The sequence below is a fragment of the Brassica napus genome, chromosome C8, assembly GCF_020379485.1.
Source record: "Brassica napus cultivar Da-Ae chromosome C8, Da-Ae, whole genome shotgun sequence".
In the NCBI taxonomy this organism is placed as follows: Eukaryota; Viridiplantae; Streptophyta; class Magnoliopsida; order Brassicales; family Brassicaceae; genus Brassica; species Brassica napus.
The window spans coordinates 2124898-2139197 of record NC_063451.1 but is presented as its reverse complement, the minus strand read 5'-3'; the positions used below and the strand labels follow the sequence as shown (position 1 = coordinate 2139197).

The window sequence follows — 14300 nt, the reverse complement described above, 5'->3', positions numbered from 1 at the left end:
GTCAGTAGGTGGAAGAAACACTCCACATTGCTTTAAGATCTGTGTGATAACCGCTCCAAACCCACATCTCTTCGTGTCTGAAACTTTGAAGTACGCAAGCTTCTCCGCGATCACAGCTCCTATGTTTATGTCCTTCCCGCTAACATAGGTAATGTCTGCGCCTTGAGGCCATAGGTGTCCAGCCCCGATGAACAGAAGAGCTAGCTCATCTTTTGTCACTGCAGCGGGTTCTGTCTTCCCATAGACAACACTGCTGATCACTCTCACTGCATATCGCAGAACAGGGCTACGAATTCTAGCTTGCTTGGCCTCTCGAGAGATGAATGTCCAGAAATCATTGTGTTCCGGGAAGTCAGGAACACAAGATTGACGTCCTTTCCCGAACCCAAAGACGTCGCACAGCTGAAAGATGGTCATGGAGTGGAACTGCCTGTTCACAATGAAGGAGAACATAGCCTTATCAGCTACCGGGTTGTCCTCGTCAGGATGGTAGAGGCGGGCTGATGCGAGGAACTGCCTGGTCAAATCAGCATAGCAATCATAGTGGAGATCGAAGATGTACCCCAGGCCAATTTTCTCGAACAAGGCTTCAATATCCTCGGTTATCCCCAATGCATCTGTAGTGTCTCTGTGAGCGAAGCGCGACGGACATATTTCCACGCCCCTCATCTGCTCATAGAAATCATCATCATGTATATCCCACTGCTGGGTTATCTCTCGGTTCGCAGGATGAGACCTATCCGTCTTTCGGAACCTGCCCTTTGTGCTGAGCCTAGCAGTCTGTACCGAGGAACTCTCACGCTCACCCTGCTTCTTATGTCTCTTAGGCATTATCTGCAAAATCAATTCATCAAAACCCAAGTAAGAGACAAATAGAAAAACACTCTTATAAAATGAATTCTGATCAATCCCCTAAACATGTAAAAATTTAGCACACATCTCTTCTCAAAACTCAAGATAACACATCACACTCCATTCCAATTTTCGTTTTTCAATTAAACTCCAAAATTAATTTTTTTTTTTTTTTTTTTTAAATCGCAATTCAACCCACAAATTGGCAATCAAGGTAACCCATGAGTATAATCATCACAAATAAACCATCCTAGATGCTATTCCATTTAGAATTCGGAGATTCCCCTAAATCCAACCCTAGGACGATTTTAGATTCAAATTTTAGAGAGTCATACCTGTGTCTTGATGAAAACTGATGGTAGAAACGGATAGAGCTTGAAAAACTAATGAGTTTAGCACCAAGAATTACAAAAATCGGATGAGAAATGAATGAAATCGAATTGGTTGTTCTTGAGAGGTTTGAGAGAGTTTGAGAGGAGAGGAAGATGATATTTCATCAGTTTTGATCGACACTTATGCGAGTTTGTTGATTTATGAGTGTTTTCCGGTTTAAACTAAGTGAAACTAAACCGGACATGCCTTACCTTGGATCGACCGATCCCATGTTTATGGATCGACCGATCCGTGACATGGATCGACCGCTCTTAGTATCCCGGATCGACCGATCCATTACCTGGATCGCCCGTTCTGTTTCTTTTGGATCGATCGATCTCCGCCTGATCGTGATACATGCCTAAAAATCATCTAAAAAACACAACCAAAAATCAATTCACACAAGAAAACATAATCACAAAAGAGAAAGAAAATCAAACCATGTGGGTTGCCTCCCACTCAGCGCTTGTTTAAAGTCGCGAGCCTGACTATTTTGTTGTCCTTAGGCGAGATCAGGTTCCGATAAAGGAATGTTGGTTCCTTCTTCGGGTTTTGCATCTGTGAAGTAAGGTTTTAGCCTCTGCCCATTGACTGTGAACTTCCTACCATTGTCTTCCAAGACAACAGCTCCATAAGGTCTAACCTCTGTGATGGTGAAAGGTCCGGACCAACGAGACTTAAGCTTTCCAGGAAATAGCTTGAGTCTAGAGTTGAACAGAAGGACTTTGTCTCCAGCAGCGAAGTCTCTCGGGATTATCTTTCTGTCATGCCATGCCTTAGTTCTTTCCTTGTAGATTTTGGTGTTCTCATAGGCGTTCAACCGAATCTTGTCCAGCTCGTTCAACTGAACCATCCTCCTTTCTGCAGCGGTTTTAATGTCGAAGTTCATCAACTTCGTTGCCCAAAAACCACTGTACTCCAATTCCATAGGTAGGTGACAAGACTTTCCATAGACCAGATTAAAAGGAGTGGTGCCCAAGGGAGTCTTGTAGGCGGTTCTATACGCCCATAAGGCGTCATCAAGCTTCACAGCCCAGTCTTTCCTTGTTTTGCCTACAGCCTTCTCCAAAATCCCCTTGATTTCTCGGTTCGATATTTCAACCTGCCCACTTGTCTGAGGATGATAAGGTGTAGCTACCTTATGCTTTACTCCATGTTTCTTCAGCAGTTTATCGAACGTCTTGTTGATGAAGTGAGAGCCTCCATCACTAATAACCACTCTCGGGATCCCGAATCTTGGAAAAATGATTGTCTTGAACATTTTCTTGACAACACTAGAGTCATTTGTCTTGCTGGCTACTGCTTCCACCCACTTGGAGACATAATCAACCGCAACCAGGATGTACTCATTTCCATAAGAAGATGGGAAAGGGCCCATAAAATCAATTCCCCATACATCAAAAACTTCAACTTCAAGGATGAAATTTTGGGGCATCTCATTTCTTTTACTGATGTTGCCCTTCCGCTGACATGCATCACACTTTGAGACAAACTCATGGGCGTCTCTGAAAAGTGTAGGCCACCAGTAACCAGCCTGCAGGACCTTAGAAACCGTCTTGAATGTTGCAAAATGGCCTGCGTATTCTGAACTGTGGCAGTGGAAAAGAATCCCTTGCATCTCATTCTCCAGAACACATCTCCTGAATAAACCATCTGAGCATCTCTTGTAGAGGAAAGGATCATCCCAGTAGTAGTGGTTCACATCTCTCATGAACTTCTTCCTCTCATACCCCTTCAGGTTCGGTGGTTCAATTCCAGCACATAGGTAGTTTGCAAAGTCTGCAAACCATGGGAGATCATCCTGAATTTGTCTCATGACACAGCAATCAGCCTGATCCAAATACTCATCTTCCAGCAAGGTGATCACATAGACATTCTCCTCGGGTAATGTATCATCCAGTGGTGTTTCAGCTTCCACTCTCATTCGGGAAAGATGATCTGCCACTCCATTTTCTGCTCCTCTCTTGTCTCTGATCTCAATATCAAACTCCTGTAGCAGTAAGATCCACCTTAAGAGTCTCGGTTTAGCATCTTTTTTCGTCATCAGGTACTTCAAGGCTGCATGATCTGTGTGCACAATTACTTTCGAGCCCACCAAATAGGACCTGAACTTCTCGAAAGCATAAACTACTGCCAGCAACTCCTTCTCAGTGGTAGCATACTTGATTTGAGCATCATCAAGCGTTCGGCTGGCATAATAGATCACATGGAGTTTCTTGTCTTTTCTCTGCCCCAAAACAGCTCCAATCGCGTAATCACTTGCGTCACACATTATTTCAAATGGCAAGTCCCAATCCGGTGGCTGCACAATGGGAGCACTGACTAGAGACTTCTTGAGAATCTGAAACGCAGCGAGGCAGTCAGCATCAAAAACAAACTTCGCTTCTTTGCACAGCAGACGGGTGAGTGGCCTCGCTATCATAGAGAAGTCTTTGATAAACCTCCTGTAGAAACCGGCATGTCCCAGAAAACTCCGAATATCCCTCACTGTCCTAGGAGGCTGTAGGCTGGTCATAACTTCAATCTTTGCTTTGTCAACCTCGATACCCTGCTCTGATATCCTGTGACCCAAAACAATGCCATCTTTCACCATGAAATGGCACTTCTCCCAATTTAGCACCAAGTTCTTCTCCTCACATCTTTCCAGCACCTTGCACAGATTAGCAAGGCAGTCGGTAAATGAAGAACCGTAGACTGAGAAATCGTCCATAAAAACCTCCATAATGTCCTCAATAAGATCAGTAAAGATCGACATCATGCATCTCTGGAAAGTGGCAGGAGCATTGCACAATCCGAAGGGCATTCTCCTGTAGGCAAAAGTACCGTATGGACAGGTGAATGTTGTCTTCTCTTGGTCCTCTGGATGAATGGGTATCTGAAAGAACCCGGAGTAGCCATCGAGAAAACAGTAGTAGGGGTGGTTGGCTAGTCTTTCCAGCATCTGGTCAATGAAAGGAAGTGGGAAGTGGTCCTTCCTTGTGGCTGAGTTTAGCTTCCTGTAGTCAATGCACATCCTATGCCCTGTGACTGTTCTGGTAGGAATCAGCTCAGCCTTCTCATTTGTGATGACAGTGATGCCACCCTTCTTAGGAACCACATGAACCGGGCTCACCCAAGTGCTGTCTGAAATTGGGTAGATCACCCCTGCACTCAACAGCTTTAGAATCTCCTTTTTCACAACTTCCATCAGTTTGGGATTCAGTCTTCGCTGGTGCTCTATGGACGTCTTTGACTCATCCTCCAAGTGAATCTTGTGCATGCAAAGATCTGGAGAAATACCTGTAATATCATCCAAAGAGTACCCCAATGCTTTTCTATACTTTCGCAATTTTGAAAGAAGCAAAGCGGTCTCCACATTATTCAGGTTAGCACAAATAATAACAGGATATGTGGAATTCGGTCCCAAGAATGCATACCTCAGCCCAGCTGGGAGGGCTTTAAGTTCCACCTTTGGAGCATTCTCCTCACTCCAATCTGGTTGGGAGGATGACGGTTTGACGGTTTTATCGGTGCCTGAGTCTTCAAGGCTGACATAGGCGACATGCTTCTCAATCGGTGAGGCTGAATCCAAAATCTCAGAAAATCCAACCACTTCTTGGTTCATGAACCCGAACTCACTCTCCCTTTGGGTCAATGCGACTTGTAGAGGATCATCAGTGTGCAACTCTTCATCCATTTCCTCCACCAGTTCAGTCAATGTATCAACCCAGAAAGTCTGTCCATCAATAGTCGGATTTTTCAGCACCTTCTCCACATTGTATCTCATCGCCATGTCTCCTAGACGTAAGTCTATATGCCCATTCTGTACATCAATCATGGCTCCAGCAGTAGCTAAAAACGGTCTGCCCAAAATGAGAGGATCTTTAGGTTCCTCTTCCAGCTCCAGAACTACAAAATCGGTAAGCACATATCCCTTTCCAACACCAACAGGGATGTTTTCTAGTACACCGACTGGTCTTCGCACTGATCGGTCAGCAAGGACCAAGGAGATCCTTGTAGGTTTGTAGTTCGTCATGCCTAGCCTCTCAGAGACAGAGAAAGGCATTAGGCTCACTCCTGAACCCAGATCGCAGAGACTCTTCTCAAAGGTAAGTGATCCAATGCGGCATGGTAGAACAAATGCTCCGGGATCTTCACGCTTTTTAGGCATGACATTTTGTAGAACTGCGCTACATTCCTCATTGAGCATCAACACACCACGCTCTAGGCTCATCTTATCGGTAAGAATCTCCTTCATGTACCTTTTAAGAGAAGGTACCATCTTCACCGCTTCAACGAATGGCAATCTCACATGTAACTCCCCAACAAGGTTCTTTAGCTTCTCGTACTCACGTTCTTTGATCTTCTGCCTTGGTCTGGATGGGTATGGAGCCTTAGGAACATAAGCAGGAGGCGCCACATACACCTCTTCAGGTTCAGAGGAATTTAGCTTTGTTGACATGGGATCGGTCGATCCTGATGGACCGGATCGATCGATCTCCTTCCCCTTGGATCGGTCGATCTTTTCCTGAGATCGGTCGATCTCTTCCTCATTCGATCCCTCAATCGTTTTTCCACTCCTAAGTGTTACAGCATTCACAAACTCCTTGGGATTCGTCTCTGACTTCCCTGGTAGAAATCCAGGTGCTGTTCTGCTGCTGGAGGCGGTTTGAGCAACTTGCTTTTCCAAAACTTTCAAATGGGTGTTCAAAGTTTCAAACTTCCCATTAAGCTCTCCATACATGTTATCCACCTTGGTGTTTATCTCTGCAGTGCTATTCTTCTGACCTTCTAGCACCATTTGCAGCATCCTTAATTTCGTTATCCTGAGAAGACTGCGACGAAGAGGCATTCCCTTGATTCTGGTAGTTGTTGTACTGCTGCCTTTGCTGAAATCCTGAGTTGCCCGAGTTGTTCCCCTGATATTGATTTCTGTTCTGATATCCTTGGTTGAACACACTCTGGTTCTGATTCTGGTTCTGCCTATTTCCTGCCTGAGGGTAGGACTGATGTTGTGGATTCTCCACATTGTTGCTCCGGTAAGACAGATTATTTTGCTGATTTTGACTCCATCCAAGGTTCTGATTGTAGCCTCTGTTGTAGTTTCCTTGACCACCAATGTAGTTCACATCAGCTTGCATATCATCTGAATCATCACCAACAATTTCTTGTGAGGAACGATAGCCTTGCTCCTCCACAAATTTCACAGATTTCTGATCTCTCTTGAGAAGCATCTCAATCTTGGCATTCAGCTCATCTATCTTCTTGGATTCATAACCAACACCCTTCTGGCTGGTGTCAAACCTTGACTTGCGGTTTGCTTTGCTGGATGACAGGTTGTTCAGCAAGGTGTAAGCTTCTTCAACAGTCTTGGTCATGAAATCACCATTACTTGCTGTGTCCATGGCATCTTGACTCTCTTCATGAACTCCATTATAGAAAATGTTCAGCAAACTCACATCAGTGTAACCATGGTGAGGGCAGTCCTGTGTGTACTCCTTGAAACGCTCCCAAGCCTCATGAAAGCTTTTGAATCAAGCTGCTGAAAGCTTCCAATTCTGCTTCTCAGATATGTGGACCTTGACTTGGTGAAGAAATGCTGTAGAAAAGCAGCTCTTGTCTCTTCCCATGTAGTAAGAGATCCTGGAGGGATGGACTTTAACCATCTGATAGCTTTATCAGCTAAGGAAAACGGGAACAACCTGCATTTCAAAGCGCCTTGAGGAACTCCATTATGTCTGCTGGTGTCACAGACTCGCTCAAAATGCTCCAAGTGATACATCGGGTCCTCAGACGGGTTTCCATGAAACGGATTTTTCTCCACCAAATTAATGAGACCAGTCTTGATCTCAAAGTCTCTTCTCTCAATGGGAGGTGGGCGAATCCCAGAACGATCGGCATAGAATGCATCTGGTGTATCATAATGTGCAAGCGTCATCCTAGGCATGCCATAGTCTCCAGCCTGTTGTCTTGCAGCTACACCAGCCTGCTGATTATCACCAGCATTGTTGCCTTCTCGTTCATCTACAGGAATTGGATTTTGCGGGTTGTCCTGAAACTGGTCTTCTTGGTGTTCAGCCATTTCAACCTCTTCAGCAGACTCAAGTCTTTTCTTTTTCACTTGTCTCTCTAGGCGGCCGAGCTCTAACTCCAAAGGTATTAAATTCGATGATCCTTTGCTTCTAGTATGAAATCCGCTCATTCACCTGAAAACACAAACAGAAAGAGAAAGACAGAAACATTAGACAAAATAAAAATGCTATAGTCTTAAACTGATCATTAACTCTAGGGTGACCAAATGGTCCCCGGCAACGGCGCCAAAAACTTGATGTGTCGAGTTTTAACCCGATTATCTAACTGCAAGTGCACAGTAAAGTACGCAGTAGTAATACGGGATCGAATCCACAGGGACCGATGATCACACGTAGAGTTGCAGACAAGTTAATAGCTACAGCGAACAAAGATATAATTTTGATGGTTTTTATTTAATTTTCTTTAGTGTCACAAAACATAAACAAGCTGTAAAAAGATGATTTAAACGATTTGAAAACTATTTTAAAACAAACGTTGGGCATTGGGAATTCTCAGGGATTTCTTTTTAATCAAGATACAATTAATGGCAGACACAGGGATATATTAAGAACCGTCTAGAACTCAAACACGATATTAGAATTAACCTACTTCCGTAGCGCTAATTCTCTATGTTATAGAAATCTCCACACTAACTTCCGCTGAGTTTCAATTTCTAAACAAGCATTAAGAACAGGTTCAATATGTTCACAAAGCGCAATAACATCAACTTCCGAGGGTTAAGGACACTTTGCTCATCTAAAGTATTTTCGGAAGTTCAAACAATCACTTTCGGTGCATCAAACAATCTGAAATCATGAACTAAGTGATCAATTCAGTTCAAGCAGTAAGAAATCCATTAGATGAAGAACCAAAACGTAATCCCTTAGTCTACACACGTTTTATGAATCAAAACATCAAGAAATCCCCTATGAGAACCCCTAAACCCAACTAGATGACTACTCACACATAACTAAGCAAGAACAACACGATTTTGATGAAGAAAACATGATAAGATTGTATTAAAACAGAGTAAAGGTTCAGAAGATCTTCTCCAAATGGTTTTGAGATGAACTCCTTTACAAATCTTCACAAATCACACAAAAAACACAAAACTCTCAAATCTCTCTCAAGAACTTGTAAATCTCCTTCTTGGTCGTCTGGTCTTTTCTGAGTCCCAAAGGTCGAGTTCTTTTTGTCAATTCTTGAGGGGAGTGGGTAAAAAGGAGTGAAAAGCTCGTTTGTGCGTGTGGAGCCCGTAGAGCGTGGGATCGGTCGATCCACATGGACCGGATCGGTCGATCTGTTGCTGAAACCGTGGATCGGTCGATCCACATTGACCGGATCGGTCGATCTGTGGCTCTGTGCGATCAATACTTCTCGTTCGGTCCATCGTTCGGTCCATCGTTCGGTCCATCTTGCTTCTGAATAAATCCCGAATGCGTTCTTTTCTTTCAAGCTATCTAGTAACCTGCATATTACACTTAAGAACACCAAAACGCATCAAATAGACCAAAACATTAATTAAAACCGACCATTTAATTGCTCCAAAACGAGTTTAAAACCGTTAAAAATACGGAATATCATAAGCATAGTAAAGAAACTATGGCTAAGGCATTGCCTTAAAAGGCATTATACACACCCAAAAGAACATGTGATCCATTGAAGTTATAATGTATGGTTTCCAAGTAGAAACAATGGGTAAGGAAGGAAACAAGTTCCTTTAGATTTTAAGAAGAAAAACGCCTAAGACCTTGAAAGAAAGTAGTCGAGACTATATCGATGATCTCTACTTATCAAAACTATGCTACAGATCAGTATGATAAAGAGGCAAGAGATGTGGTAACCATATTGATAACACCACGAAATTTTACACTATATGGCATAACAGGATTAGCCATCCTAAAGTCTAAACTTGATGCAAAGATTGAAAAAGCACAGAGTTATCCCGTAAAAGATCTCACGTTGTGAAACATGTACACAAAGGGAAACTCATTAGGCTTAATTGTCCCAAGCACCACGACCTTATAGTATGGTCATGAGGGGGAGAGAGGATAAACCCATGATCAATACTACAAGTTCGTGTACCACTATGGTCTAAGACACCATGTTATATGGCTCGGTCATTACTCGGCCATAAAGGACCATTCCTCGGCCGTAGAGGCCATGATACAAACGGCCAAACCAAAGAGGCCATTACCCGGCTAAAGAGACCATAAACGGCTCGGCCGTGACTTGGTCGTGACTTGGCCGCATAGTGCAGGCTTGGCCGCACACGTTCCATCACCTATAAAGATTCGGCCATGTAAGCCATTATCTATAAGACTAAGATTCTAAAGTCTATAAGCTTGGAGACATTATGTGTTACATGTATAGAATGATAATATGATCATATGCATCAGGCCATATAAGTGAGATAAGATATTCCCATCTCAGATTGAATACGGGTCATAAAACCAGACATACACCATCTTAAGAGATTTTGAATAAACCACCACATACATATATGTGCCGTCTAAGATGGAACCTCAGAAGAGGATTGGAATATATAAGAATAAAATCTTCTCCACGAAATCAAAAGTACTGAGAGCCAAAACATGGGTGATCAAATAGTGGCCAGGTATGGATTGCTTGAAACAAATGAATCCGAATATTAAAGGAGAAAGATTATAAGGTGGATAAAGAATGTTAAAAGTACGAATGGTTTTAACCATCATTGTCTTGGCAAAGATCCTCGGACTAGAGTTTAAGACGTCCAAAGAAAGATTATATAAAGCTAGCTAATTGAGAAGCTAATCGAAATGCCAGACACTGACCCGAGAAATGACTAACCAGCTTAGCACCAAATGAATGTCCTAGAAGAGACATAATCAAGTTGCTATAGAGTCTATACAAGATAGACCAAGTGTTCCATAAGATAAAGGAATCTCAGATAGAAAAGAATGGTGCATAGAATACATATCCAAGATTATAAGAGAAACCATACCAGACATTGAGAAAAGGCTGCGCAGGTACACATCTAAGGTACCAAACCATGTAGCCTTGGGACGCCAAGCTACTAGGTAATAAAGGTCCTGGATAATAAAGATCTCAAATCTATAGATCATGTCTGGAACATAATGAAACCACATGAAAGTGTCGACACACACACACATTTGTATAAAGATACATAAAGTTATAGCACTTGAACATAAAGAGATGAACGAGGATCATGAACCCACGAAAGAGTACTCATACAATCATAAAAGATAATAGAGATTAGAAAAGATAAAACGTGGAGGTTCAAAGTATCTAAAAGAGAGATGGGCGTATTGGCCATATACATATACAGAAACGCTGTCTGATAAACCAGTGAAATAGATGGATCTTGTGAGATAAAGAAACCGTGAGAGAAGGCACATGATCACGAGGTCTAGAGTGTTCATGTCTTCCTACTAAACAGCATTAGATCATAGCTTGTTACACAAGGTACTCACAGAGATCAAAGGAACATATTATAAGGAGATGAACTCCTATGTGGTGGATGCTGCTACAGATTTTCGAAATTGAAAATGGTCTGGTCATAAGAATGAAATTAGATACAATTGATGTAGTAAGCAGCATATGGATCACTGGATAAGATGAAAGAACAGCTTCGTTCCTAAGCTGATTCATGGACTGAAACATAAAGCAGCTGCATATAGTATGTAAAGAAATTGATCACGCATGATCATTGATCTTGGAGTTGTATAAAAGACAATCCAATACAGTCCATATATTTGAAATTCCTTGTGATTATACTAAACCTTAAAGAGGTTAGTAGGCATAGAATAAATCTATGTGTGTGTCCGACCAAAAGCATCCGGCCCCGGCCCTTCAAACTAAAGATGTCCGACTTTGTCCGTCTAAGGGCGTCCGGCTCTTCAGCAAAGAACGTCTGGCTCTTCGACTAGACGCGTCCGGCTTTTAAGACTAAAAGGCATCTAGCCCTTTGTTTTGATCACGGGCTAGTAGAGACAAAGGATCAACCGGATACAAATGTATAGTAGTCCATAAGCTTGTGAAAGCCGAGATTCATGACCTAATAATATATACTTAGCGTGTGATATGATCCACAGCAACGAAGGTCATGAGACACCATCAGGAGATGGATAAATGACTACAATGTCCGAGATAGATATGGTACTGCCTAAGGCAAAGAAATCGATGTCCACATCCATGAGAGTGTTCGGCCGCAGAGCCATAATAAGAGATTATAAACTCACAGCAATGATCATTGATCTTGAACACTCATGAGACAAGTAGTGGACATGTATAGACGAGGTCTATGACCCAGACATGGATCGGCCAGATCGAGACACATGTTCATGATAAACACGTCTAGTACATTGTCCATAAGTACTTATTTTGTCCGATCAAAGTAAAGAGTTAACAGTAGACGATCACGTCTAGACTATGGACACATGCAAACACGACTTGCAAAGACCAATAGTGATCCCCAAGAACAATATGGTTCACATTATTTAGCACACATGCTTTACCGGGACACTTAATGTCAAAAGACATGAGAGACGACCTGAGAGGTCGAAGTGGTCTAGTTACGGCTTAGTAATGAAACTGGCCAATTACTCCCTTCCTACATATACAGGAAAGATCACGCATCAGATTCGTAGAATGTAGAAACCTACAGTGAGGTTCACATCAGGGGGAGTAGTGCGTGTTGTACTCTTTTTCCTTCATCATGGTTTTGTCCCGCTGGGTTTTCCTGATAAGGTTTTAATGAGGCAACATGAAGCGTACTACAGATCATGTATGGTTATGACATCCAAGGGGGAGTGTTATAAATCATGGAGTGGATTGCCATTAACCAGGCCCGGACCGAGACCGGCCCAATACCTAGAAGATGGAGAGATGGCCGAAGCCCTAGAGAGATGAGAGAGAATGGCGGCCACAAAGCTTGGAGAAAAGGAAACTTTTTCCTTTTCCTAATAGATGTAATCTTTCCATTATTATGTATTAGTAGTTTTCTAATCCTAGTGAGTTTAGGTTCTGGATACTTTCCATTTATGTTCATCTTGTAATCTTTATATAAAGGAACCTCCTTGATCATTAATAATAACACAGAAATATTGAGTCTCTAAACTCTCTAATTACAACAATTGTGCGTTTCTCCAACTTTGTAAATTTGACAAAAAAAAAAAAAAAAAAAGTATAACGAGGTCTTATATGGGCCACAGAATTTATTCATACGAGATCGGCCCATTAACAGCTCAATGCGCCACTCATAAAATGTCCTTCCCATGTTGTAAAACCTCTCAAATTCTCTATCGTTCTCACACGCCGCAACGCAGCGAACCAATCGAATCCACGAAGAAAACTCGATCATTAGATTACTATGGCGACCAACGAACCCGAGCACGAGCACAGAGACGTTGAAGAAGCTGGAGCTAACGAGGACGAGGACACCGGAGCTCAGGTCGCTCCGATCGTTAGGCTAGAGGAGGTTGCCGTCACTACCGGCGAGGAAGACGAAGACGCCGTCCTCGATCTGTAAGTCTAACGAGATTTGCGATCTAATCGAATTTCCTAGGGACTCTTGAGACTTGTTGATTGAAAAAAATTGTTTGTGTGAATCTAAGGAAATCGAAGCTGTATCGGTTCGATAAGGAGGCGAATCAGTGGAAGGAGAGAGGTGCTGGTACTGTGAAGCTCTTGAAGCATAAGAGCACTGGCAAGATTCGTCTCGTCATGAGGCAATCGAAAACTCTCAAGATCTGTGCTAATCACTTCGGTAAATCTCCGTTTAGGTTTTACTTTATGTGGTTTAAGTTTCCTTTGGATCGGTATTTAAGTTACTGTTTTACTTATTGTATCTTCACCTTTGGAACTTGTGCAGTTACACAGGGCATTAGTGTTCAAGAACACGTTGGAAATGAAAAGTCTTGTGTATGGCACGCTCGTGACTTTGCTGATGGTGAACTCAAGGATGAGCTTTTCTGCATCCGATTTGCTTCTATTGAGAGTGAGTTTGACATTAACTGCCATGCCATGTCTTATATTAGTCTCCACTTTCTGATTACAACTTGTGTCAATGCCATGCCCGTTATTCATCTTGCTTTGGCTTATATACTGTCAGTAGATAACTGGTTGCACTTAAGTTAGGGTCTTAGATTACTAATGGATCTTGAACTTTTCTTTGTCGCTACTTGTTTTTGGAAGATCTCAACTCAAAGATTTCATTTTAGGCTGGTTTTGAGCTCTCAATTGCTTTGTTTTTTCCTTTCCAAAAAGTATTACTCTCTCTTCACTGTGTATTTAACCTTGGTAATAACAGAGTTATCGTGTTCAAGAGTTGTCTATTGCTGCTAAATTATGTTTACGTTACGTTAGAAAGAGCCAAAGAACTTGAGGGAGTTAGGCATGTGTTTCTGCTGCAACTAGTTTGATTTGCTATTAACCGAAAAGTTTAGGCAGTGGTCTACTTTTTTATATATTGGGGTGTATCTTTTCAATTGTTTCTGTGCTTGATAATGCCATGAACCGAGAAGTTTTTGTAATAAAGTCTTGTTATCCTTGTCAGACTGCAAAGCATTTATGCAGAAGTTCAACGAAGTTGCTGAATCTGAAGTAGAGAAAGAAGAGAGCAAAGAGGCCTCTGACACCGCTGGTCTTCTCGAGAAGCTAACCGTCGAAGAGACAAAAACAGAGGAGAAACCTGTGGAGAAGGAGAAGACAACAGTGGAAGCAGATGAAAAGAAAAAAGACGAGCCAGAGAAAAGCGGGTGAAGAAAAGAAAACCGAGGAGGCTAGTCCCTCAACTTAAGTTGCATCAAAGTTTACGCTCCCCAGATCTTGGCGAGACATTATAGCCTATAAGTGTTAGATGCATATCTCTCGAGTCTACCATTGTCTGGGCACTATCTATCTACACATGTTTTGTCCAGTCATATCGCTTGTGGTCGGGTTTTGCAGTGTCGTTTTGGGTCTTTAGTTTTTGAGTCTGAAAGTGTCGGTCGAATGATATGAGAGATTCAGGGGAGAGGTTTATT

At 42.4% G+C, this 14300-nt stretch overlaps 1 protein-coding gene and 1 non-coding gene across 2 annotated transcripts; both read left to right on the top strand.

The window, feature by feature from the left end:
* The first annotated feature begins 6669 nt into the window (after positions 1-6669).
* LOC125592154 lies at positions 6670-6775 on the top strand. Its single transcript, XR_007328002.1, has one exon. It is a non-coding gene; the product is annotated as a small nucleolar RNA R71 (small nucleolar RNA).
* Positions 6776-12546: 5771 nt separating this feature from the next.
* Positions 12547-14300, top strand: LOC125591429 (ran-binding protein 1 homolog a). The gene is made up of 4 exons (XM_048765639.1): positions 12547-12801; positions 12891-13042; positions 13148-13273; positions 13832-14300. Exons 1-4 carry the CDS (start codon positions 12647-12649, stop codon positions 14035-14037), a joined length of 639 nt encoding a protein of 212 aa, XP_048621596.1. The 5' UTR covers positions 12547-12646; the 3' UTR covers positions 14038-14300.

Bases quoted from the DNA above. Each gene is read 5' to 3' on its own strand.
- LOC125591429 (XM_048765639.1), top strand. From the start codon at position 12,647: ATGGCGACCAACGAACCCGAGCACGAGCACAGAGACGTTGAAGAAGCT. The intron at 12,802-12,890 runs GTAAGTCTAACG...TGTGAATCTAAG, and splicing joins GAAGACGCCGTCCTCGATCT to GAAATCGAAGCTGTATCGGT. The intron at 13,043-13,147 runs GTAAATCTCCGT...GAACTTGTGCAG, and splicing joins GATCTGTGCTAATCACTTCG to TTACACAGGGCATTAGTGTT.